General features: G+C 39.2%; 1 protein-coding gene across 1 annotated transcript in view; it reads left to right on the forward strand.

The window, feature by feature from the left end:
* The window catches only part of CHD1L (chromodomain helicase DNA binding protein 1 like), a 61872-nt gene that overhangs the window by 10668 nt on the left and 23837 nt on the right, over positions 1 to 27367 (forward strand). Inside the window, exons 2-12 of the mRNA XM_053592606.1 lie at positions 1703 to 1815; positions 4778 to 4884; positions 5430 to 5544; positions 6106 to 6137; positions 8898 to 8979; positions 11798 to 11964; positions 13502 to 13653; positions 19720 to 19812; positions 21354 to 21450; positions 22658 to 22731; positions 23876 to 23986. Coding sequence (XP_053448581.1) covers positions 1703 to 1815; positions 4778 to 4884; positions 5430 to 5544; positions 6106 to 6137; positions 8898 to 8979; positions 11798 to 11964; positions 13502 to 13653; positions 19720 to 19812; positions 21354 to 21450; positions 22658 to 22731; positions 23876 to 23986 — 1143 coding nt within the window. The remainder of the gene's footprint in view (positions 1 to 1702; positions 1816 to 4777; positions 4885 to 5429; positions 5545 to 6105; positions 6138 to 8897; positions 8980 to 11797; positions 11965 to 13501; positions 13654 to 19719; positions 19813 to 21353; positions 21451 to 22657; positions 22732 to 23875; positions 23987 to 27367) is intronic.

Below are 27367 nucleotides of genomic sequence, written 5' to 3' on the forward strand. Positions count from 1 at the left end.
TTTCAGCTGGTCACTGTCTGACCCTAGTGAAACAGTTACTCTGGGTTGAAGTCTCAACTGGAGAAATACCAGCAATTAAGTCACCCCGCCCCCTACAGGCAACAATTGGAAAAGGAAAATCAAACCTTCCTGCAACCACACACCCAGGGCACCACTTGTATAGTCCTTGGGTGATTGGCTCAGTTCAAAAGGTCCAAATCAATTGTTTCAGTCAGCACCTGTCTCAGGTGGAAGAGTTTAAAAGGTCTCTGACAACTAGATCACAGGGGTCTGCTGACAACTCAAATATGACTTGCTCCAGTGCTCTGTGAGGTCAGGCGGACCCACCCAGCAAATAGATTTGTCTGGAAGGGTTGATGCCTCCTTCCCCACCTTGTACCTCTGTCACCCCTAGTCACTGATAACCCCTCAGGGCTGTGACCCAGTTGCCTCCAATGAGCAGATACTCTAGGGGTTTGCACCTGCCTGAATCACAAGGATATCTATGTCTCCTCAGCCAGGCTGCTGCTCTCTGCCTCTATGCTGCAGGGGGAGGTGAGGCCTGACAACCTTGGGCGCTTGATGGAGGCTAGGGGATGTTCACTCAGTTCCAGTGCCACCCCTGATTGATGTTACTCACTGAAGTGAACAACTTTGCGGAATTTGTTCCTGTCCCGGCTAAATTCCCGGGGCCTGCGTTTCCGTCCCAGATCTGTTCCACTGGTGGTTACCACCTGAGAAAATGCCCAGCCTCCTCTGGTTGCCCAGAGAGACAGGGGGTGTGACTCCAGAATATCCAGGGGTGAGCCCTATTGTTGCCAAAAATGGCTGCTGCTCTGCGCCTTGGGGCACCACTGCTGGGGCGTGGTTCCCTCTCAGCGGACCGTCCTCTCCTCACTCCCGTGCCGCAGAATCAGTGCTGACCAGCTGCAGTCCAGGCCCTTTTGTTTGTATCCTTGGGGTTGCAGCGTGCCTCAGCAGGGTTGATATGCGTTCCTCAACCTTCTGTCTTGGTGCAGCTCTAATTTGCCAGGTTACTTGCTAAATTTCTGTCCTTTAACTCTCCTTCTGGACGGGAGCCTCTTTCTCACTTGAAGACAGTCTTACCTTTCTCACTTGAAGCTTTTCTGAAATTCTAGCCTGTTGGGGATGCAGCTTACAAATACCCTGCTGGGTTTGTGAGCACTCAGAGAGAGTAATGGTCACAGAAGAGGCTATGACCATGTCCTAGAAAAGATACATCTTTGGGGCATTTCCTGCCCATTAAACCTTGAAGTGTTATTTATGTAGTCCTGTCTGAGGTTTTTCCTTTAGCACCAGTAGCAGATTTAATTGGGTGCAATTAAACAAGCAGGCGCATGCACAGTCCATGTGTTGTTTGCTAAGTTGCTTCAGTAATACGTTGTTTCCTAGAATGGGCACTGGCAGGAGACATGGGCAGAGTAGAGGCCAAATCCCAAGATGACTTTCTAATCTATCAAGTGGATCACATAACAATGACAGGCTGTTTTAGAGCTTTGAATAATAATGTTGACTAAGTCTGCTTAAAAAGTATTTTGGAAGTCAGCAGTTATTTAACTGTAACTTCCCAGCAAAAGATACAGCCAGTAAGGTTTGGAGTTACAGGAATGTAGGCCATGTTCTTTATTCAAAGTTTTAGAACGTTGCCTATATATGTGCTGAAATATCTGCTCTTCAGATTTGCTGTGTTTTTTATTTCTAGGGATTCATCTACGTTCTTACCAACTGGAGGGAGTCAACTGGCTAGCCCAGTGCTTCCATTGTCAAAATGGCTGCATCCTGGGGGATGAGATGGGGCTGGGTAAGACCTGCCAGGTACGTATGCTACTGTGGGACATCCACTCTTCACCCCCACAGAAATGCTTCCTTATAACTTGTTACCTAATCTTTATCTGGTAGTTATAGTATTTACTTTTATATTAGGAGGTGAAATGTCTGAACCTTTATCAAGAGATCACAACCTTGGAGTTAATTTTTCCAGTTGTGGGAAGGTTTTGAATTATGTTCCTCTCCTTATCTCATCTGGCCATTTATATATGCCTGAGTTAAAATTGCAGCTAATGGGCTTGGACAAAGAGTTTTTCCTTATGAAAAGCAAGTGTACCTACCCAGGGGTCAAACTCACTAACCTTAGCAATACTTATGTAGTTAGCTGACCTTCCCAGCAATGCTTCCTGTAGTTAGCTGGGTCACTTCTTATATAAATGGCCCTTTCTCAGTAGGGGTGCAGCCACTTCCCACTTCTCTGCCATGCAAGAGGAGTGCAGAGAACATACCCTATGTTTAAGGCCATCTAATGACCTTAAAAGGAAGTGGGATAATCTTAAGACCTGGGGGATCAGATATGGCCTCCTTGTGTGTTGGCAGGCAGGTCGTGCATTGAGAGTGATGCTTGTGGCAGGATGATCACCAGCACTGCCCTAGGCTGACAAATGTCAGTGTTGAGAGGTGGGCTTAGATCGATGGAAAGTACAATTGTAGACACCCCTAAGGTTAATCCCACAAGGTTTACATACCTATAGCGTGACAAAGAAGGTCAGTGCAGTCAAGATACACAGCAGAGGCAGCTTCATCAGAAACCATTGAAATATATTTCCCAATCCCAATAAGGTTTTGTCAGTGAACACTCAGAATGAGCAAGAGTTTCATCAAATTTGGGGGAAGCTCAACTACCCCCACCACCAAGGATAACTTTGTTTACAAAACATAGGCTAGTGTGACTGTGTATTGGAGACTACTTTATTTAAACCAAGTACACCTTACCAAACTCAGAATTATTCAGAATGCAGCATGACTTTTGAGTAGATAGAGTATCCCAGGGTACCACATTGGTCATCTTCGGCTTTCTCTGACAAACACATCTGGGCCTGGTACATTCCTTATCTGGTATCTGTGGTCCTAGAACAAAGATCAGTTTTGCAGATGTCTCTGGGATCCAGGCTAACTGGCTCCTGCACTAGGAAAGAGTGTTGCCTGTGGTCTCCTTTGCCTTGGTCACTGGAATTGCTCTTCTGACTTCAATCGGAGCAGCAAATTCTGCTTATCCTTTCCCCAGGGTATTTGTGTAGCTCTGTGGTAAGGTCCCTAAAAAACCCTCCAGATTTGTTTTGCTAAAACTGTATTTGGAATTTTTGCATCTATGTTCATGAAGCAAACCAGTCTGTAATTTCCTTTTCTGGTAATGTCTTTGTGTGGTTTTAGTATTAGAGTAAACTTAGCCTTGTAGAATGAAACAAGAAGTATTCCTTCTTCTTCAGTTTTCTGGGGGAGTTTATCTAGATGGGTATCATTTCTTCTTTAAATGTTTGGTAGAATTCACTGGTGACTCCAAATTTGTTTTGTAAATAAACCTGGTTTATGGTAATAAGAGAAAAACTTTTACTAAATTGTGTCCTCTGAGAAAGCTAAACAGAATGGTTTTAGTCCAGTAAGTCACTCATTAAAGGATTGCTCTGGGCACAGTTTGGGCTGAGAAACTATATTTTCATTATAAAAATCCACCGCCACCTTATAATCGCAGTGTCTGTCTAATCACAAACATGAGTCATAATGTATGGTTTGCATGTTTGAAATTATAGTGCACATATGGTAGGTATTTTGTCAATTTGACACTATCATCATTTTACATTTTATTACATGTATGTTCTTCTTAATCATTCTTATTAACTGGCTGCATAATATTCCATCATGAGAATTTATCATAATTTACTTAAATGTTTTACAAGTGAAGAATGGTGATTCCCCTCCATTTTTGTGCTATTTAAATTAGTCCTGATCTGAACATTTTTGGATGTATAGCTTTCTTGGCATTTTGAATTATATCCTTAGGATAGATTTGCCTCAGAAATAATTGAGCATTTGGTGATGGAGGCTCCTAGCACATTTTTGTTTTTAAAAAAGAGTGTTATTTTCTCTGTATATCATAGCAACTTTCCCAGAAGCACGTGCTGGGATTTCCTGATGTATGTCCATCTGCCTTTACACAAATTTTCATTTTATACCCTTACTGAAGCATAGGAAGATTGTTTAATATCTGTTGTCCCCATTAGAATGTGTGTTCCAGGAGAGCTAGCAGTTTTGTCTATTTTGTTCACTGTTGTATAACTGGAGCTTAGAGGAGTGCTTAGCAAATAGAAAATGCTCTATAAATACGCACAGGAGGAAGGAAAAGAGTAGGAGAAGGAAGGAGGAAGTTTGGAAGGAAGGAAAGCATCCTCAGGAGAGCCCGGCAAGCAGCAGAGGGCTTCCATATGGTGGGTCGTTTTCACGGTCTTGTCTTAGCCCTTTATACAGGCAGTCCCCGGGTTATGAATAAGATAGGTTCTGTATGTTTTTTCTGAGAATGAATTTGTATGTAATTTGGAACAGGTACATTTGCCTGTTACCTGGACTAACCTCCATTTGTAAGTGTGAGCTGTACGTGTGTTGGATGTTTGTAACTCGGGACTGCCTGTATTTTCAGAGTATTCCTGATCTTGTCTACCAGATGCATTATTTTTCTTGATTTCTGCTGTCTTTCCTAATGTTTTTCTTTGCATTAGAGGTTCAGTTACCTAAATATTGAGCTTCTTTGCTTGTTAACTTGAAGTAATTGAGTACTATAAATTTCTGTGGCAAGTATATTGAGGTTTACATGATTTCATGCTAGGATTAACATCATTTCTTTGTAAAGCAAGTTTTATGTAAGAGTTTGTATTCCCTACAGGGTTGTGGGAACTCTGTGGTTGTTTCTCATGGGGAAATGTAATCCAAACTGCCTTCTTTTTCTGTGTTCCAGACTATCGCTCTCTTCATTTACTTGGCAGGAAGATTAAATGATGAAAGACCATTTCTGATTCTTTGTCCCTTGTCTGTTTTGAGCAACTGGAAAGAAGAGATGGAGAGGTAAAAGTGAAATTTTATTATTTATGTTGGTGAAGATTTTTTTTTTCTGAATGATATGTGAAATATAAAACAATACGTTGTCCTATTCAACGAGTTTATTGATTCCAGAAAACTCCAAACTAATGCAATGTAAGTAGAACTCAGGATATGATAGGGGGAGGGTCCAATGGATGTTACTACAGGATTACTGTTAGCAGTTGAGATTTGGTTAATACTCAGTTTTAGGGAATTTTGATGATTTAAAGGAGAAGCCATCTTTTTCATGGTGATAATAGGAAGGAACCAACCTGGAAAAACAACTTATATTTTTAGAGTCAGCACAAGACCTTTTTGAATCTGACTCTTCTACCTATTCACCTAGGAACTTGGGCTGAAGATTAACCATGACTTGAAATAAGATTCAGAACCCCAGGACTCTTTCTGGTGTTCGCACCTCATGAGGGCTGCATACTGCAAGCCTCCCATGAAATGTAACTTTCCCAGTATGCACACCATGGCCCATGACTCTGGAAATTGTGCTCATTTGCATCTTTTCCTGGATTCAGATTTGCTCCAGGTCTTTCCTGTATAACATACACAGGTGATAAGGAAAAAAGAGCCTACCTTCAGCGAGACCTGAAACAAGAGTCGCATTTTCATGTGCTGTTGACCACCTATGAGGTATCCCTTTGTTTCTCTATAACAAGAACTACCTTATAAGTTGTAGAATTGACTAAAATTATATTTAATTTTTTTGAGAGAACATACTTTTCTGGGAAGTGATTCTGTTTTCATCAGATTCTCAAAGAAGAGGGTATGACCAAAAGAAGTGAAGGATCATTGTACTTCAAATTAGTTAGATGTCTCTCCCCCTCTTTCCCGGTGGATCAAGAGGGAAGGCTTCCCAGGAAGGTGTTACTTGATAGAAATCAGGCAGGCCAGGAAAAGGGTTTTGTGAACTGAGGCCTTGTAACTCTTATTGGGAGACAGAAATATAGATGCTTAGTTTCAGTCTAAGACTGTCTGGATCACTGTTTAAGTAGTACCTATTCCCTAATCAGGCCTCCCTTCTTTTTGTTCTTAAGATAGTGCTACTTAGAAGTCATGTGTAGACATTTTTTACCTAGACCAAATAAGACTTAGGTAAATCCTGTAGTTTAAGAGAGTTCCCCCCAAACTAGCTTATTAATACCAGAGTTTATCAATATTGGCCTTTATAATTTGTCTTCCTTAATTTTTCAGATTTGCTTGAAAGATGCATCTTTTCTAAAATCGTGAGTAGGTTGCCCTGTTTTAGAAACTATGTTGAAGGCCTCATGAAAGTCGTGTTTGTCCTTTGCATTTTAGCACTTTGTCCCTTTCCCCATGTGTCTGGCTTGTCTTCTATGGTCCTGTTTATGGTAGGCAGCATGACAGAAGTCCTACACTCTGGCTTTTAGGCCTCGGGTTGGTTACGTAATCTCCATGAACTGCAGCTTCTTCATCTGTAAAATGAGGATAATTGTTTCTTACCTTGGATGGCTGTTATGAGAATTAAATGAGATTAAATATAAGTGATGTGGTTAATACAGGGGTCCTCAAACTGCAGCCCGCAGGCCACATGAGGTGGTGTGATTGTATTTGTTCCCATTTTGTTTTTGTACTTCAAAATAAGATATGTGCAGTGTGCATAGGAATTTGTTCATAGTTTGTTTTTTTTAAACTATAGTCCGGCCCTTCAATGGTCTGAGGGATAGTGAACTGGCCCCCTGTTTAAAGTTTGAGGACCCCTGTATTAGATTCTTTATATTCCAACCTCCACAGACACTTTTCAGGACTGCTGTTTGGAGATTTTAATATACTGTAGGAGGTGATTCATGTGAGCTGTAGAATGAGAAAGGGAATTTTAAGTATACGTCTAATTAATTTTTAGACCTCATATTGGTTCGTGAAGTATAGGAAACTTAGATTTAACTTCTAATACCAACTGATAATAGGAATAACATGTTGCAATATATGGTTAGGTCAAGAGAAAGGTTACAGTGTAAATTAAATAAAAGCTAGATTTTAGGTAAGTAAGAAAGAAAGAATGTTTATGGAATTTCATTCTTCATAACTGGTGTAGTTATGACATGGTTAGTAGGAAATTCTTCATTTTAATATTCCAAAATGTTTGTCTTCAAAGTGCTTTATCAATATTTTAAATGTTATTTTTCATCTGGTTTTTTGTAAGTTGGATTTCTGTTTTCATCTTATTTTGAAATACTGAAGGCTAGGTCATAGATTTTATAACTTCTACCCTAGTATTTTATTCAAGTGAGCATATTATCTTAGGAAGAAGATAATGCTTTCCTTTTCTTTTTATTATTAATGTCTCCCTGGGAAGGCACTGTTCTAAGAGCTATCAGCAATAGTGGAAAGTAAATCATAGAGCTGCCCTAAGAGGACATAGACTCCAATACAGGGATAAGAAGTACACAGATGTTCATAATACATGGCAATATATAGGACATCTCAAAGACAATAAAATTGGGACATAGATGTTGTTGGGTACTTTACATATATTAATCTTCATGAAAACCCTCCTAGGCAGGTATTATCATCTATTTTAAATATGAGTAAAATAAGCAATTGAATGTTGCATCCAAGGCTACATGGCTGATAAGTGGCAAAGCAGAAGTTTAAACCCAGCACTCACTGCTGTGGATCCTCTTTTTAAGAGAACTTCCCAAAGGATCCAGGTGCACTGGAGTTCACATTATTCAGAAGAAATGTAATCTATCTCAGATAATCTATTTTGAATCCAGGTGGATTTACGAGCCATGTAACAGAGGGACATTAATAATGTATTATAGCCTGACTACCAAAACATGATGTATTCTTTCAGTATCTTGGGTAAGGTTATATTGCATAGTACAGTATTGCACATTCTGAAACTAGCGTAGCAGAGAAGTTTAATATAAGAGGTTAGTTGTGGACAATTCGGACTGTGCATGCTAATATGAAAAAATTTGGAATGTTTTGGACAATAGACAATCTTTGGATCAGAAAATTAGATTAGAAGACGATTAGATGCTACCTCTTCAGTCTTTCCATTCAGTTTTGGAATTCCTTCCATCTCTTCCTCTTCAGGGAGCATCCCGTTTAGAATGTCCTTTGATGAGTAATTTGACCCACTTCCTTTTACTGATCCTAGATCCACCTTCCTGTGTCCCGTTCCATTGAACAAACATTTATTGAATGCCTGCGTGTATAAACACCTTTGTGTCTAGTTTTTCACAAGGGAATAGGACCTAATCTGTTTGGAGGCTAATTCAAACAGAGCCATGCATGGACACTTTATCTCAGGGCCATTGTTTAACTCCATCTGGACCCTACTCCTAGTAATCCTTAAACATGTCCTCTGCTCACATTACCCAGCCCTGTCCTTGGACATCTGCACTTTCTTTGGACCCCCAGTTCCCTACAACACTGTAAAACTGCATCATCAATGACCTACATATTAACAAATCCAATAGATATATCTTCATGTGCATTTGATTCTATTCACCACTTCTCCATTTAAAGTCACACTTCTTTATCTACTATAACATCACAGTCTCTTGATTTCTCTTCTGTGTTTGAACGTCACCATCTTTGTGACCTTGACCAAGTCACCTAACCTTTGCTTAAGCTTCAGTCTCCTTACTGTCAAATGAGCATGATTATATTGATTTTCTGAATTTTTTTGGATTAAGTAACTCATAAAGCCCAAAGTCATTGTCTGGCACATAGTAGGAACTCATACATGTTTCTTTTTACTTTATCTGTCTCTGGCTTCTTCCTTTCTGCCTGGGTTTGTCCTATCGTAGAAAGAAAATTCCCTAAACCTTATTACCTTAAAGTACTGTCTTATGTGTATATATGGAAGGTAATTTGGTTATATTTCTAGTACGATGGGCTTACTGTTAATCTTTTAATAACAATCATGGCTTTGTTGTTAAGACTTTTGATTGTGAGATACGTGTTTAAGTTACATAAAACTGAAAGCTTGGATTTTTTCTTTTCCCTTACAGATTCCCTTGGAGTGTTCTTGTTGTAGATGAAGCTCACAGGTTGAAAAACCAAAACTCCCTGCTGCATAAGACTCTCTCAGAGGTAAACTCCTAGAATGGTCTAATTTTTATCAAGCCTCCAACCCCCTTTTTAAAATAGCCTTTGTTTTTTTAGAGCAGTTTTAGGTTCACAGCAAAATCTAGCAGAAAAATACAAAGATTTCTTTTATGCTCCCCACCCCCATACATACACAGCACCTCCCATCAGCGTCCTGCACCACAGTGGTATGTTTGTTACAACTGATAAACCTACAGTGACACACCACTGTCATCCAGAGTCTGTAGTTTTACATCATGTTTGCCTTGGGGTTGTACATTCTGTGATGTAGGACAAGTATGTAATGACATGTGTCCACCATTATAGTATTGTACAGGTAGTTTGTCCTAAAAATTCCCTGTGTTCCACCTGTTTATTCCTCCCTCCCCCCATAACTCCCTTTAAATTGAAACCTTTTTTTTCATTCCTGTCTGCTGGGATATATGAACATTTTGCGGATGATAGAAGTACTACTTCATCTGGCCTAACTTCTTCTTCCTCTTTTCTGTAGGAGATAATGTTTACTAAAATCTGACTATCAAGTAAATAAGACCCTATCGCAATAAAACACATTGTATTTTTGGGAATGTTTCAACTTTCTTTTGATCATATTCAAAGGGGAAGCTCATTTAACACAGCCAGTCTCATTATAACCCTGCAGTAGCAGCTATATATGGGGTATGTTGTGCCCTCCCCCATTTTACCTGTTTAAAATATTGGAAGTTCTATGGAGTCATGAAGAGGCCAACTTCAGGCTATTGAATGTTACCTCCAGTCTCTTATCTTTGTCTTGCTTTTGCTTTCATTCCCTTCTCTTACCTCTTGCATCATTCTGGCAAAGCAGAGGAGAAATAGCACTGTAGCCTAGACTTGGCCTTTGTTTTTTTTATTGTTGGGGATTCCTTGAGGGTACAATAAGCCAGGTTACACTCATTGCAATTGTTAGGTGAAGTCCCTCTTGCAATCATGTCTTGCCCCCATAAAGTGTGACACACACCAAGGCCCCACCCACCTCCCTCCTTCCCTCTTTCTGCTTCCCCCCCCCATAACCTTAATTGTCATTAATTGTCCTCATATCAAAATTGAGTACATAGCATTCATGCTTCTCCATTCTTGTGATGCTTTACTAAGAATAATGTCTTCCACTTCCATCCAGGTTAATACGAAGGATGTAAAGTCTCCATTTTTTTTTAATGGCTGAATAGTATTCCATGGTATACATATACCACAGCTTGTTAATCCATTCCTGGGTTGGTGGACATTTAGGCTGTTTCCACATTTTGGCGATTGTAAATTGAGCTGCAGTAAACAGTCTAGTACAAGTGTCCTTATGATAAAAGGATTTTTTTCCTTCTGGGTAGATGCCCAGTAATGGGATTGCAGGATCAAATGGGAGGTCTAGCTTGAGTGCTTTGAGGTTTCTCCATACTTCCTTCCAGAAAGGTTGTACTAGTTTGCAGTCCCACCAGCAGTGTAAAAGTGTTCCCTTCTCTCCACATCCACGCCAGCATCTGCAGTTTTGAGATTTTGTGATGTGGGCCATTCTCACTGGGGTTAGATGATATCTCAGGGTTGTTTTGATTTGCATTTCTCTAATATATAGAGATGATGAACATTTTTTCATGTGTTTGTTAGCCATTCATCTGTCATCTTTAGAGAAAGTTCTATTCACGTCTCTTGTCCATTGATCTATGGGATTGTTGGCTTTTTTCATGTGGATTAATTTGAGTTCTCTATAGATCCTAGTTATCAAGCTTATGTCTGATTGAAAATATGCAAATATCCTTTCCCATTGTGTAGGTTGTCTCTTTGCTTTGGTTATTGTGTCCTTAGCTGTACAGAAGCTTTTCAGTTTAATGAAGTCCCATTTCTTTATTTTTGTTGTTGTTGCAATTGCCATGGCAGTCTTCTTCATGAAGTCTTTCCCCAGGCCAATATCTTCCAGTGTTTTTCCTATGCTTTCTTGGAGGATTTTTATTGTTTCATGCCTTAAATTTAAGTCCTTTATCCATCTTGAATCAATTTTTGTGAGTGGGGAAAGGTGTGGGTCCAGTTTCAGTCTTTTACATGTAGACATCCAGTTCTCCCAACACCATTTATTGAATAGGGAGTCTTTCCCCCAAGGTATGTTCTTGTTTGGTTTATCGAAGATTAGGTGGTTGTAAGATGTTAGTTTCATTTCTTGATTTTCAATTCGATTCCAAGTGTCTATGTCTCTGTTTTTGTGCCAGTACCATGCTGTCTTGAGCACTATGGCTTTGTAGCAGACTAAAATCTGGTATGCTGATGCCCCCAGCTTTATTTTTATTACTAAGAACTGAAGACTTGGCCTTTTTCTGAGGAGCCAGTGGAAAGGGGCTGCTTTTTATTATTAGCCTGATAAAGGCTTGTTCATTCATGAGAGTACATACATTAATTTCTGTGGCTATAATTGAAGTTTGGTCCCTACATAGGGTAGTAAGACAGTTTGAATCGCCACGTAGACTGAGTAACGATAACCACGCCAGATCAACAGGTACCAGGTAATTTGCTTATATTCCAATATAATATATTATACTAGGACTTAAGAGTTCACCAAGTGTTTTTGCATCCTAATAATAGTGTCTTCTTCTGAGGATTAGCTCCTTCTTATAGTTGAAACCGAAGAGGTATTATTTTCTACATCAGACAGCTAGTATACAACTTGAACCTGAGCCTTCTGATGTGTCCTTGTGGTCACTGATTATGCCATTAAATCGTGCCTCTCTGTGTAGGTAGAGGTGGTGATGGGTAGCTCATGTTGCTTCCCAGTGTTAGGAGGTTTTATTTTGTTTATATATTTGAGTTCTCAGTAGTCTTCAGTCTCCTGATGACCGGAACTCCCATCCAGAACAACCTGCAAGAACTCTACTCCCTCCTCAGTTTTGTGGAACCTGACCTTTTCCCCAAGGAACAGGTGGAAGATTTTGTTCAACGTTACCAGGATATTGAGAAAGAGTCTGAGTCAGGCAAGTTTCTTTCCTATGAATCATTCCCAAGGGGTCTTGGTGTAGGAACTGCCCTAGTACATAATAATTATAGACAGAAAAGAAAGAGAATTGAAAACCAGAGAACACTTTCCAGGGAGATAAAGAGCCACAGGCATAAGGGAGATGTTATTAAATAATAAATCCCTCAATGCTGTTCCCAATTGTCTGCTATTCCTGACTCTGATTGGTTTGTTACGTTATTCTATAAGAGAGCTTATTTGGTTCATTTCTGGAAGAAGTAGAAGGTGCCTGCTAATCTGCAGACTTTTTTTTCCCCCCCAACTTGTAATTGCTATAAAAAACTTTATTAACTCTATATGCCGCTTCTTGAGACAGGAAAGTATATGAGTGCTGCAGTCCGAAACTACTATTCTGCATTCTCTAACACTTGTGTGTTTTTCAGCACTGCACCAAAACCAAGAGTCTGGGAAGGATGGGGGGTAGAAATGAGGAGGAAAGCCTTCCCCATTCATATAGCTAATCATTGTAATCTTCTTGCTCTCATACCTCCCCCTACCCCCCTTGTAGAATTATCTGTTTATCCCTGTGACATTATCCTGGGATGATTTTTCAAAACAAATGGGAGGTATGCCAAGTAGAAAGTATTTTATGTACTAGGTAACTAAGAGTTCAAGGAGCTTCTTACAGCAAAAATGCCCATACCAAAAGCTGAAGATTTCCTGGGGAGCCCACTCTGGTTACTCCCCTGTTTAGGATTACCAGATAAAATACAGGTCAAGTATTACATGGAGCATACTTCTGTTAAAAAGTTGTTTTAAAATGCCAGGAAGGCTATGTTAACCAGTGTGATGAAAATATGTCAAATGGTCTATAAGACCAGTGTATGGTGCCCCATGATCGTATTAATGTACACAACTATGATTTAATAATAAAAAATAAAATAAAAAGTTATTGTTTGTCTAAAATTCAAATTTAACTGGACACCTATATTTTTATTTGCTGTATCTGGCGCCCCATACATTTAAGTATAATTCTAATTTAGTCTGGTTTTTGAAATTCGAGACACCTGGGCTTTATTTTGACATTTAAAAAAGACACTCGAGGAAACAAGGTATGTGAAGTCAAAGAATCAAATTTGAATGTTGGAGACATTTACATCCATCTTTGTGAGTTTGAATGAATTGCTTTATTTCTTTGAGCCTCACTTAACTCGGTTATAAAAATGGGAACAGTATTGCCGAGTGTTTCTAAACTGTCACGCTAATCAAAAAAATTAAAGGCATAATACTGTGGAAACAAAAGAGCTTCATCCAAATGACATTATTAGTAAGAATCAAGTTCTTTGAGTGTTACTAAGGTTCTTGGGTTAAGAGCTAATGATGATTACGGAAGGAGTTAGGAAGAAGATCCCAGTGAAGGAAGAAATACTATGAAAAATTACCATACTGGCCTAGAATGTAAGATTAACATGAAAATGAGAAACAAAAATAAATTGTTATATGTTTGCTAGTAGTTCAGTGCCTTTTGTCCCAGACTTGTATTTTTTCTTATATAGCCAGTGAACTGCACAGACTCTTGCAGCCATTTCTGCTGAGGCGAGTGAAAGCCGAGGTAGCTACAGAGCTTCCCAGGAAGACAGAAGTAGTGATATACCACGGCATGTCAGCATTGCAGAAAAAATACTACAAGGCCATTCTGATGAAAGACCTAGGTAATCAGAGGGGTGCTTTTTTTATGCAGAGAAATATTTTATCATTAGACTCACCTTGTATACTAAGAGTATGGGATGGGATTTTGTGTTTTGCATAATCCAGGTCAGCTACAGTGACACTGTGGCAAGAGTATTGTGAATGTAGCTCAGCTGTGGTTGTTACAGTCATGCAGGTTCCCTTCCTCCTCCCACTTTTCCTTATTGCCTTTAACTGAGCAAACACTTCTTGGTATCCCAGTCATGCCTCTCATCCTTCTACCCTCTCAGATACAGGAGTCCCCCTCCTTATTCATAGTTTTGGTTTCCACAGTTTCAGCTACCCACATGGTGAATTGCAGTCTGAAAATATAAATGGAAAACTCCAGAAATAAACTATTCATCAGTTTTCAGTTGCATGCTCCACTAAGTAGCACAATGAACTGACATGCGGGCCCAGCTAGGCCAACTCCTCCATTTGTCCCTGAGGCTCCATGCTGTCCCCATGCCCAACCTTAGTCCCTTGAGTCCCTGGCTCTGTTGTGAGATCTGAGTGTTGCGGTGTCCCTATCTCAGCACTCTCTTCCATTATAGTAAACCTTATTTTACTTAATAATGGCCCCAAAGCACAAGAGTAATGACACTGGTATTTGAATAAAGCCAAAGAGAAGCCTAAGGTGCCTCCTTTAAGTGAAAAGGTGAAAGATTAGCTGGGTGTGATGGCTCAGCCTGTAATAGCACTCTGTGAGGCTGAGGTAGTTGGATTGCTTGAGCTAAGGAGTTCGAGAACAGCTTGAGCAAGAGTGAGACCTTGTTTCTACTACAAATAGCAAAATTAGCGGGCTTTGTGGCGGGTGCCTGTAGTCCCAGCTACTTGGGAGGCTGAGGCAAGAGGATCACTTGAGCCCAAGAGTTTGAGGTTTCTGTGAGCTATGACACCACAGCACTCTACCCAGGATGACAGAGTGAGACTATGTCTCAAAAAAAGAAAAAGTGAAAGATCTTGAGTAAGGAAAAAACATCACATGCTGAGGTTGCTAGGAATGAATCTTCTGTGAAATTATTGTTATAAGGATTCTACTCTTTACTAATAGTTGTTGTTAATCTCTTACTGTGCCTGAGTCACAAATTAGACTTTATCATAGATATGTATGTATAGGAAGGAATCAAAGTGTGTATAGGGTTTGGTTCTGTCCAGTGTGTCAGGCAACCGCTGGAGATCTGAGAGCCCATCCCCTACAGGCCAGTGGGGACTACTACAATAGATTACAAAACTTACTTTATGGAATTAAATTCACTGGGAGTAATTGGGGAAGAGATGGGAATGGAAGTAAAATAACCTCAATTTGCATGTTTTTGGCGCTTGACTACACCAAAATGATTTTAAAAGAAGGAAATTTAAAGATTCCTCAAGCTGCCAGGAGTAAGCGCCAGTTGACCTACAGGGGCAAATCCATCAGAGTGACCGCAGACTTCTCTAATGAAACTTTCCAAGCAAGAAGACAATGGTCATCTACCTTTAATCTACTTAAACAGAACAATTTCCAGCCCAGAATTCTGTACCCTGCTAAGCTAAGCTTCACAATTGATGGAGAAATCAAATCATTTACGGATATACAAACATTGAGGAAATTTGCCACAAGACCAGCCCTACAGGAAATACTTCAACCTGTTCTGCACACTGACCACCACAATGGATCAGCAGCAAAGTAAGAACTCAGAAATTAAAGGACAGAACCTAACCTCAACACTGATGCAAAAGATAAAACTAAGCAATGGACTCTCACAAAATAAGACGAATAGAATACTACCACACTTATCAATTATCTCAATAAATGTTAATGGCTTGAATTCCCCACTGAAGAGACATAGATTGGCTGACTGGATTAAAAAACACAAGCCATCCATTTGCTGTCTGCAAGAAACACACCTGGCTTCAAAAGACAAATTAAAGCTCCGAGTCAAGGGTTGGAAGACAATTTTTCAGGCAAATGGAATTCAGAAGAAAAGAGGAGTTGCAATCTTATTTTCAGATACATGTGGATTTAAAGCAACTAAAGTCAAAAAAGACAAAGATGGTCACTTTATATTGGTCAAAGGAAAAATACAACAAGAAGACATTTCAATTCTAAATATTTATGCACCCAGTTTAAATGCTCCCAGATTCTTGCAACAGACCTTACTCAGCCTGAGCAATATGATATCTGATAATACCATAATAACAGGGGACCTTAACACTCCTCTTACAGAGCTGGACAGATCCTCTAAACAGAAATTAAACAAGGATATAAGAGACTTAAATGAGACCCTAGAACAACTGTGCTTGATAGACGCATATAGAACACTCCATCCCAAAGATAAAGAATATACATTCTTCTCATCACCCCATGGAACATTCTCCAAAATTGATCATATCCTGGGACACAAAACAAATATCAACAGAAGCAAAAGAATTGAAATTTTACCTTGTATCTTCTCAGACCATAAGGCACTAAAGGTGGAACTCAACTCTAACAAAAATGCTCGACTCTACCCAAAGGCATGGAAATTAAACAATCTTCTGTTCAATAACAGATGGGTGCAGGAAGAAATAAAACAGGAAATCATTAACTTCCTTGAGCATAACAACAATGAAGACACAAGCTACCAAAACCTGTGGGATACTGCAAAAGCAGTTTTGAGAGGAAAATTCATCGCTTTAGATGCCTACATTCAAAAAAACAGAAAGAGAGCACATCAACAATCTCACAAGAGATCTTATGGAATTGGAAAAAGAAGAACAATCTAAGCCTAAACTCAGTAGAAGAAAAGAAATATTCAAAATCAAATCAGAGATCAATGAAATTGAAAACAAAAGAATCATTCAGAAAAATTAATGAAACAAGGAGTTGGTTTTTTGAAAAAATAAATAAAATAGATAAACCATTGGCCAGACTAATGAGGAATAGAAAAGTAAAATCTCTAGTAACCTCAATCAGAAATGATAAAGGGGAAATAACAACTGATCCCACAGAGATACAAGAGATCATCTCTGAATACTACCAGAAACTCTATGCCCAGAAATTTGACAGTGTGAAGGAAATGGATCAATATTTGGAATCACACCCTCTCCCTAGACTCAGCCAGGAAGAAATAGAGCTCCTGAACAGACCAATTTCAAGCACTGAGATCAAAGAAACAATAAAAAAATCTTCCAACCAAAAAATGCCCTGGTCTAGATGGCTTCACTCCAGAATTCTATCAAACCTTCAAGGAAGAGCTTATTCCTGTACTGCAGAAATTATTCCAAAAAATTGAGGAAGAAGGAATCTTCCCCAACACATTCTATGAAGCAAATATCACCCTTATACCAAAACGAGGAAAAGACCCAAACAAAAAGAATTTGAGACCAATCTCACTCATGAACATAGATGCAAAAATTCTCAACAAAATCCTAGCCAACAGATTACAGCTTATCATCAAAAAAGTCATTCATCATGATCAAGTAGGCTTCGTCCCAGGGATGCAAGGCTGGTTTAACATATGCAAGTCCATAAACGTTATCCGCCATATTAACAGAGGCAAAAATAAAGATCACATGATCCTCTCAATAGATGCAGAAAAAGCATTTGATAAAATCCAGCATCCTTTTCTAATTAGAACACTGAAGAGTATAGGCATAGGTGGCACATTTCTAAAACTGATTGAAGCTATCTATGACAAACCCACAGCCAATATTTTACTGAATGGAGTAAAACTGAAAGCTTTTCCTCTTAGAACTGGAACCAGACAAGGTTGTCCTCTGTCACCTTTACTATTCAACATAGTGCTGGAAGTTCTAGCCAATACAATTAGGCAAGACAAGGAAATACAGGGAATCCAAATGGGAGCAGAGGAGGTGAAACTCTCCCTCTTTGCTGACGACATGATCTTATACTTAGAGAACCCCAAAGACTCAACCACAAGACTCCTAGAAGTCATCAAAAAATACAGTAATGTTTCAGGATATAAAATCAATGTCCACAAGTCAGTAGCCTTTGTGTACACCAATAACAGTCAAGATGAGAAGCTAATTAAGGACACAACTCCCTTCACCATAGTTTCAAAGAAAATGAAATACCTAGGAATATACCTAACAAAGGAGGTGAAGGACCTCTATAAAGAAAACTATGAAATCCTCAGAAAGGAAATAGCAGAGGATATTAACAAATGGAAGAACATACCATGCTCATGGATGGGAAGAATCAACATTGTTAAAATGTCTATACTTCCCAAAGCATCTACCTATTCAATGCCATTCCTATCAAAATACCAACATCGTACTTTCAAGATTTGGAAAAAATGATTCTGCGTTTTGTATGGAACGGGAAAAAACCCCGTATAGCTAAGGCAGTTCTTTGTAACAAAAATAAAGCTGGGGGCATCAGTATACCAGATTTTAGTCTGTACTACAAAGCCCTAGTGCTCAAGACAGCATGGTACTGGCACAAAAACAGAGACATAGACACTTGGAATCAAATTGAAAACCAAGAAATGAAACTAACATCTTACAACCACCTAATCTTCGATAAACCAAACAAGAACATACCTTGGGGGAAAGACTCCCTATTCAATAAATGGTGTTGGGAGAACTGGATGTCTACATGTAAAAGACTGAAACTGGACCCACACCTTTCCCCACTCACAAAAATTGACTCAAGATGGATAAAGGACTTAAATTTAAGGCATGAAACAATAAAAATCCTCCAAGAAAGCATAGGAAAAACACTGGAAGATATTGGCCTGGGGAAAGACTTCATGAAGAAGACTGCCATGGCAATTGCAACAACAACAAAAATAAAGAAATGGGACTTCATTAAACTGAAAAGCTTCTGTACAGCTAAGGGGACAATAACCAAAGCAAAGAGACAACCTACACAATGGGAAAGGATATTTGCATATTTTCAATCAGACAAAAGCTTGATAACTAGGATCCGTAGAGAACTCAAATTAATCCACATGAAAAAAGCCAACAATCCCATAGATCAATGGGCAAGAGACATGAATAGAACTTTCACTAAAGACGACAGACGAATGGCTAACAAACACATGAAAAAATGTTCATCATCTCTATATATTAGAGAAATGCAAATCAAAACGACCCTGAGATATCATCTAACCCCAGTGAGAATGGCCCACATCACAAAATCTCAAAACTGCAGATGCTGGCGTGGATGTGGAGAGAAGGGAACACTTTTACACTGCTGGTGGGACTGCAAACTAGTACAACCTTTCTGGAAGGAAGTATGGAGAAACCTCAAAGCACTCAAGCTAGACCTCCCATTTGATCCTGCAATCCCATTACTGGGCATCTACCCAGAAGGAAAAAAATCCTTTTATCATAAGGACACTTGTACTAGACTGTTTACTGCAGCTCAATTTACAATCGCCAAAATGTGGAAACAGCCTAAATGTCCACCAACCCAGGAATGGATTAACAAGCTGTGGTATATGTATACCATGGAATACTATTCAGCCATTAAAAAAAATGGAGACTTTACATCCTTCGTATTAACCTGGATGGACATGGAAGACATTATTCTTAGTAAAGCATCACAAGAATGGAGAAGCATGAATCCTATGTACTCAATTTTGATATGAGGACAATTAATGACAATTATGGTTATGGGGGGGGAAACAGAAAGAGGGAAGGAGGGAGGGTGGTGGGGCCTTGGTGTGTGTCACACTTTATGGGGGCAAGACATGATTGCAAGAGGGACTTTACCTAACAATTGCAATCAGTGTAACCTGGCTTATTGTACCCTCAATGAATCCCCAACAATAAAAAAAAAAAGTTAAAAAAAAAGAAGGAAATTTAGAATTTTGCAAAAGAGTAACAAAGCATTCCTGAGTTCAATTTATAGTTTAGCCTTCTTAAAACAAAATGATGATTAAGAAAGTGGCATATGGATGTGCTATTCTCAGTGCAATTCAGAAAAATTTTGAAGGTTAGTATAGATTTGAAAGATATATTGTTGAAACAAGTAATGTTATTTATGGAAACTTAGGGATATGTATTTTCGGGGTTTTTTTTGGTTCAGTAATGTCTGTCTCTTTTTTTTAAAATTTCAGATGCATTTGAAAATGAAGGGGCAAAAAAAGTTAAACTTCAGAACATCTTGTCCCAGCTTCGAAAGTGCGTGGATCACCCATATTTGTTTGATGGTAAGGCAGTGCCTTTTTTCCCTACATTATTTTTTTGGTAACATTTCTTTGGGCAAAATTACAGCAAAATTCTTTAGAATTGCCTATATTTACTATTTCTTATTCTCAATTTCTTTGTATTGGTGTTATATATTGTTTGCATTCAAATTTCTTCAGTTATCCCCACAATATTCCTTATGGCTATATTTTCCTTTCCTTTCCCTTTCCCTTTCCTTTTCTTTTCTTTCCCTTCCCTTCCCTTTCCCTTTCCTTTCCCTTCCCTTTCCCTTGCCCTTCCTTTTCCCTTCCCTTTTCCTTTCCTCTCCCTTTCCTTTCCCTTCCCTTTTCCTTTTCCTTTCCTTTCCCCTTTCTTTCCCTTTCTTTTCTCTTTTCTTTCTCTTTCCTTCCCCTTCCTTTCCCTTTCCTTTTCCCTTTTTTTCCCTCCTTTTCCTTTCCCTTTCTTTTCCCTTTCCTTTCCCTTTCCTTGTCATAGGTCCTGTATTACATTTGGCTTGTCTCTTTATTCTCCTGTAATCTAGAAACATTCTTCGGATTTTGTGTGTGTACGCACCTTTTTGGTCTTGGCTTACACAGAGAATCAAGGCCAGTGGTTTTATGGAATGTGCCATGGTCTAGATTTGTTCTCTGATCATTTCTTCATGATTGGATTTCCCATTGTCTTGAACCCACTCAGTGTTTCATCACCAATGTTCTGCAGTTAACCGTGATCTCCATGTTACCCAACCAGTGGTTATTTGTCCACTTGTGTTTCAGCTACCCTCTCAGAAGCCTTTGGCACACTTGATCACTTGTCTTTGAAATGCTCTCGTCCCTTGGCTTCTGGGATAACTCTCTTCTCTGCCCACCTTACTTCTGTTCCTCCTCAGTCTCCTTTCCTGTTGCCCCTTCATCTTAAAGGCTTCTGTAAATTTCCCTCTAAAGCACTGGTTTAGGTACATCCTGCAAATTTTGATGTGCAGTGATTTCATTTTTATTCAGAGTGGGAGCTTTTTGTTTTGCTTTGATGTACCATGGAGCAATTCCAGGACTTCTTGCTGCAGTCATTTTAAGGAAGTCTTTGCCAAGTGGTGTTAGGAACTGTTCAAAAATTTCATAGAATCTCGATTAGGTGCATATCAGAATTTTTTTAAGGGGTATTGTGGAACATGAAAATTTTGAAAGAAGCCCTCTAAGTTACTCTGACCATCTCCCTATATCTTGAGAGTCACTAGTTTATACTTTGAAACCAATTTCTTGATTCATTTCTAGGGTGAGAATCCCAAGATTTCAATTTTGGGTCTCCTTGTTCTTCAGAATCTTGTGCCTCAGTTTCCTTAAGAGTGGGTTTGTTCCCCAGACCCATGGTTTTTATTGTGTTCCAGGGTCTGTGATTGGTGCTAAGCAGCACTGATCACTGTGCAAACAACTATTTACATGCAGCAAATCCCTGAGAGAGCAAGAAGGAACATGGCCTTGCTCACTACAGCCTGGCTATTGGCTCTGTATCAGGAAGTCTGCCCGACTGAGGGCACATTCCTGGGAGCGGGATCTTTCTCTTTCAGGTGTGGAGCCAGAGCCTTTTGAAGTTGGAGACCACCTGATTGAGGCTAGTGGGAAACTTCACCTGCTGGACAAGCTGCTAGTATTCCTGTATCCCAGGTAGGTGACAGGTTCATATATTCTGCTTTCAGCTAGTGACTGTTAAAACTTAAATAATGAGGGGCTCACTGATCTGTTGGGTTTTTTTTTTTTTCAAGACCTTGATTCAGGTTCTACTTTCCCTGTAAATACACTCCTGCCCTGATTCTATCTCTTTTGATTAGGCAAAATTACTCAACTTAGGAATGTGCAAGTTAAATAATTGCACATCTTACTATATTTTACCAGCTCTGATGTATTTACCATAAGTGTGTTAGAGTTGGAGAAGGACCCATAAATACTTTCTGCCCAACATTTTCATTTCATAGACTCAGAAAGAGTATGTGACTTGTCCACGGTCACCAAGCCAGCAAATGGCAGATGAGATTAGAATCGAGGCCTCAACTTCACACTCAGTGCGTTTCCTACTCACTTGGGGCTAGAGTTCTAAGAGTCTCCATAATTGTTCCTCTTACACTTGTTGCAAGCTCAGATTAAATTAATTTGCATAATAAGTATGCTATTTTGACAGTACTGTGCTACTTTGTTTATGCAAATTTAAAATAATGGCTGGTATGTTTGACTTTATCCTTCACTCAGTCCGTCATTTTGGCCCCTTCTTTCCTCTCCTCTTCCTGTATGTACATCAGTTTGTCATATCATGGAAGATGAGACGTCACTGCCCCTTGCTTCTCTAAAGTGTTACTTCTCAGACTTTTCAAGCAGTATAGCTGCAGATGAGAGGACAGTGACTTTATACTCCCTCATAGAGAATAACTAAATATGGCTGACTGTAAGCTTTTCAGGTCTCCAGTTTTTCTTGGATTTTTTGGTATGTTTGAATTTTACTCTTAACATATCTTACTTATTTTGCTGTTAAAATGCTGTATTTCTTTCCATTGAGCAAATTGAAATTCCAGAAAGAGGCACCTTGTTCACTCTAGAGCTTCTTATACCCTCTGGTGCGTTGACACATGCCCCTGGGAATATTTCCACTCTGGTTTGAGGACCCCTGCTGTGAAGGACATAGCTACATGTGGAGATTTATTCTTATATAAAGCATTTAGAGTTTCTGAAGAAATCTGTATAAATGTTATGACATTTATATTTCTACTTCAGTATTTATTTATAAACTTGTATAATGTATTCTTTGGTAAGTTTTGCCTAAGGGAAACTCACCTTAAATACTACTAGAGTTGGCAGTTTTTCCTTTTTTTTTTCTTGCCAGGGGCCATCGGGTTTTACTTTTCTCCCAGATGACCCAGATGTTGGATATTCTCCAAGACTATATGGATTACAGAGGTGACACCCTTGGCCACTATGTTACCTAAGGCATTTTTAGACTTCACAGTTCAGATGGGTCCATGAGGAGTCATACAGGGTATGGGAATGTTACAAAGGAAGGCAGTCTGAACGTTATTCAGAACCGAAAGATCAGAAGTGCAGAGAGTGGGGAGTGAGTGTGAAGGCAAGGATTGTGGGCAGGGGAGAGGCACATGGGCACAATATTCATGTGCTATTATTTATGTGACTTAATATTACGAGCAAATGTCATGGAAATGTGATTTTGAAAATATATGATAATGAGATAACATTCACCTCAGCAACTGTGTACTTAACTGAGAATCAGTGAAAAAGACAAATATTACAATAAAAGAGTTTACACAAATCAGAGAAAAGGTTAAGATTAATTTTTTTCTACATGGATAATAGAGAATGTAGGGTAGCTTACTACCTGGGAGCTCCATTTAATGTGTAGTAATACTTATGTGGGATGATGGGAAAAGTCTGTGACGTGGGGATAATCTTGAGCCTAGTGGTGAAGAAGTATCAGCTCTAGACCTTACAGTTTAAAAAATTAGTCCAGGGTGGGTCTCCCGGATCCGCTTGATGCCCCCTACACACTACAGGACACCTGGTCCAGTGGGCACTTTCAGAAATTTCATTGGCACTCTGGGAAGATGCACAAGGCTGGCTTGAGCGAACAGCTCCCTTTCTGACATAGAAGCCAGGGAACTGGCAGAGCATCCTAGAGCTTCACTGAAAGGCAGATCGGCACCATCAGGCAGGCCCACTCACCTGCTCTAAGTGCTTGGCTGACTACTTGCATAAAGAAGAATTATGCCTCAGCAAAACTAGAAACCACCACGCAGTGTGGATGTTCAAGGCTGCTTGGGAATAGTTAAAATTGAGTCTTAATTCCATAAATGGCCAAAGACCCCAAATGCATGTAGTTGAAAAACCCAGAGGAGTGTGTTATGGTGAATTCTTTTTTTTAAATGATAAATTATCCCCGTATATTTATATTTTTCCTGTGGGATTTGCTTAATGTAGGGCCATGTCTATATGTGGTTAGGGACAAAATTACCCTTTGATTTGGGCTAACTTAATTTTCTGTTCTCCAGAGAGTACTTGAAGATTTCTCTTTTTCTTCCTCTGTGTAAAGGCTACAGCTATGAGCGTGTGGATGGTTCCGTGAGAGGAGAAGAGAGACATTTGGCCATTAAGAAATTTGGTCAGCAGCCCGTTTTCATTTTTCTTCTGAGCACCAGGGCAGGTAGGCCATACAGGCATTGAGGAAAGCAGACAAATGGGGTGATGATCCCTGCCATTAGTACATTTTCCTTAATTCTCTGAAAGGTGAGGTTATCACTGAGGTGTGTAAAACAAGGGGAATCGAGGTAGTTGGTGTAGTTTATCAAGACACTGGACTTCTGGCATGGTGCTCTTTTCTAACCAACCTTTCCAAGCTACCATCTTATCAAAGGGGTGAGACTGAAACTTACAGCGGATGGAAAGTAATTCTAGTTTGCTTCGACAAACTAGAATTTGACTTGGAAGTATCCTGGAAGATTTTGATTTCTGTAATTTTCTAGAAAGTTGTATTTATATTCAATGGAGGCAATTCTCCTTCCCGACTATGTATTTGGGAAATATGATTTGTCTGCCACTTGCCTTTCCTCCGTAAGTACCTCTGGAATAGTGTTGTCAAAGCTTAGCAAAAATCAAATTGTTTAAAAAATGTGATTATAATGAAACTGCCAGCTTTTTGGAATTATTTAAGAGATAGTCTACTTATGACTTAAGTCATAAATATGGCATTTGTAGTGTTTTGCCAGTTACAGGGTGTGTTCACACAATTAATTTGAAATCAGCTCTTGGAGAGGATATTATTCACATGAACTAGAGCAAGCTGACCTTAAATTAGTATTGAATTGATAAAAATCTTAGTTTTCATTATCTTATTTTTTTTTTTTTATTGTTGGGGATTCATTGAGGGTACAATAAGCCAGGTTACACTGATTGCAATTGTTAGGTAAAGTCCCTCTTGCAATCATGTCTTGCCCCCATAAAGTGTGTCACATTATCTTATTTTTTATAGACTTAAATGTTGATGGAGGTAGCATGTGAATTGACAGGACACGTAGGAACATGAAAGGGATATATGTCCTCTATTAAAGACAGATCAATATTTTTATAAAAAGAGAATTCAGTCTTATTTAAAATAAGTTTTGTAAGTGCCTGGTACTAGAAGGGTATATGAAAGAAGGGTGGATATAATCCTTGACTATAAGGAGATTATTTCACCTATGTATATCCTTTCTTCCTAATAAAATAATAATATAAGACATAGTCAGATTTATTTGTCTTCACTTTCTTCCTATGATTATAGACTACTTACTCATATGATCAGTTGATCAGCCCTGAGGCCAGAAATAAAATCTTCAGAGAAACTGGAATGATCAGAGTGAACACATTATCATTGCTGGAAAAACAGTTCCGTTTATGCTTTAATAATTTCATCAATCTTCATATTCAGAAAGCAGCATTGTGTTTGAAGTATCTAAATATAGGAAGGACATCTCTGCTTTTCAGTTAATCTCCTTGAACGATTCAGAGGAGCTCTTTTAGGAGCTGAAGCAGACCTGGATAGCGGCCTTTTCCATACGCTGTCATGTTTGCTGTCACAGTTTGGCTGTAGTTTTGCAGCATTTTCATTTATTTAAATGAAATGATTTCCCTCCAACTTTCAAATATTTCTGTGATTGAGTCCTATGACCACCAGATGGCAGTGTTAGCTCATGAATACGTCCTGAAAAGTGCGATGTAGCTTATTTATAGCATAAAATGATCACCCCTCAGTGAAGAGTTGAACTCAGACAACCTTAACTCAGTAATTTTTTATGGAACACATTTTTAATGATGTAGAGGTTAAATACACAGGCTGTGAACCCAGACCATGTGGGAAGGAATCCTGGCTCTTATCTTCTAGCTGTGCAACCTCAGATAAGTACTTTAATTTCTCTGTGCTTCCATCTCAACGTCTATAAAATGGGGATAATCATAGTAACTACTCTTAAGGTTGCTGTGAGGGTTAATATCTGTAAAGTGCTTAGAACAACGCCTGCCAAGTATGACGCACAGCCTCAGTGTGGCTCTCATTATTATTATTAGGTGTAATTAACACCTGCTAGTAATCAGTCTCCTCCTTCCAACTTTAATTTTACATGAAATAATAATTATCTCCTTGTTTCAACTTTAATTTTACATAAAGGCTTTAATTAGAATATTCCTGCCTAGCTTGTCTTGAGATCCAGCTTGGGGTCAGTAGTCCTTCTCAAAAGTCGGTCTTTAATCCAGTCTGTTGGAACAGGCTCTTTCAGGCTTGCTTGTTTCAGCAGTGAGTTCTGATGGTCCTGGCGAGAGGGAGTGTGTTTTGTACCTTTTTTCACATTAGTCAGAAAGAAAGCTGCAGTTTACCTTGGTGGTTCTCTTAATTAGTTCCTGTAACCCAGTGCCTCTTCAGCCCTTTCCTGCAGCACTAAAGGCCGACCAGAAAGTTGTTTCATGAAGCATTCTTACCTTGCCATTGGTTTTGTTACTTTCTCCTTGATTAATGAGGAAACACTTATAGAAAAGACTCTTGAAAGTGTTCTCTAATCGGACGGAGGTCATTTCCTACTCTGCTTGGGACTGGGATATCACCCCTCTTCTCAGTTACTTGTATCGGGGTCTTACCACCTAGTTCTACTTAGGTCATTAAATATGAAATGTCTGATTTTAAATAAAAAGTGTAGTTTATTTTGTCTCAAACAAGAAGCAACGTGATTAAAGTATGCGCCTACACTATGGACACGGTTTTCCACCTTGTTTATGCCAACAGTGAAGAAGTCTGGAGAGCAAATGGCAATGAAATCACAAAAGGCATCTTCCACAGCTTGTTGAGAAGTGAATATTTTTCCTTCCAATAAGTGGTCCAAAGCCTGGAAAAGTGGTAGCCAGTTGGTACAAGTTCTGGTGAATACAGTGGATGACAGAAGATTTCCAAATCTGGCTTCTGTAGATTGAACACTGCTATATATATGGCAAGTGGGCAAGTACTGTCTTGCAAGAGGATTGGCCTGCCTGTTGACCAGTTTTGGCTGCTTGATTGCAAGCATCCTCATCCTTTCATCCAGCTGGTTGCAGTGACATCTACTGGAATTGACTTACCAGGTTTCATGAAGCTTTAGTGGGTAACAATAGCACTGGACCACCAAGCAAGCATGGTTAGCTTTGTTTTGCTGAATATTTGACTTTGGACTACATTTCAGCACTTGATTATTACCTAACCATTATGCCAAATGTTTGTGATTGTCAAAAAGAAACTGTTTTCATCACGTGTAATGATAAGGTGTAGAAATAGTTTGCCTTTATGTTATGACAGCAAAGAAAGGTAAGCGTGGAGATGCTTTCTCTTCTGATGCTCTTTTAATTCATGCGGAACCCATCTGTTCAGCCTCTTTACCTTGCTGATTTAATTCCAATGGTCCAATATTGTTAGAGTAATAACATCAAACCTTGCTGCTAAATCCATGCATAGGTTGAGATGGATTTGCTTCCATTACAGCTTTCAGCTCACAGTTACCTACCTGGGTCTCAGGTAGCTCACGTAGCT

Source organism: Nycticebus coucang, chromosome 5 (genome assembly GCF_027406575.1).
Source record: "Nycticebus coucang isolate mNycCou1 chromosome 5, mNycCou1.pri, whole genome shotgun sequence".
Taxonomy (NCBI): domain Eukaryota; kingdom Metazoa; phylum Chordata; class Mammalia; order Primates; family Lorisidae; genus Nycticebus; species Nycticebus coucang.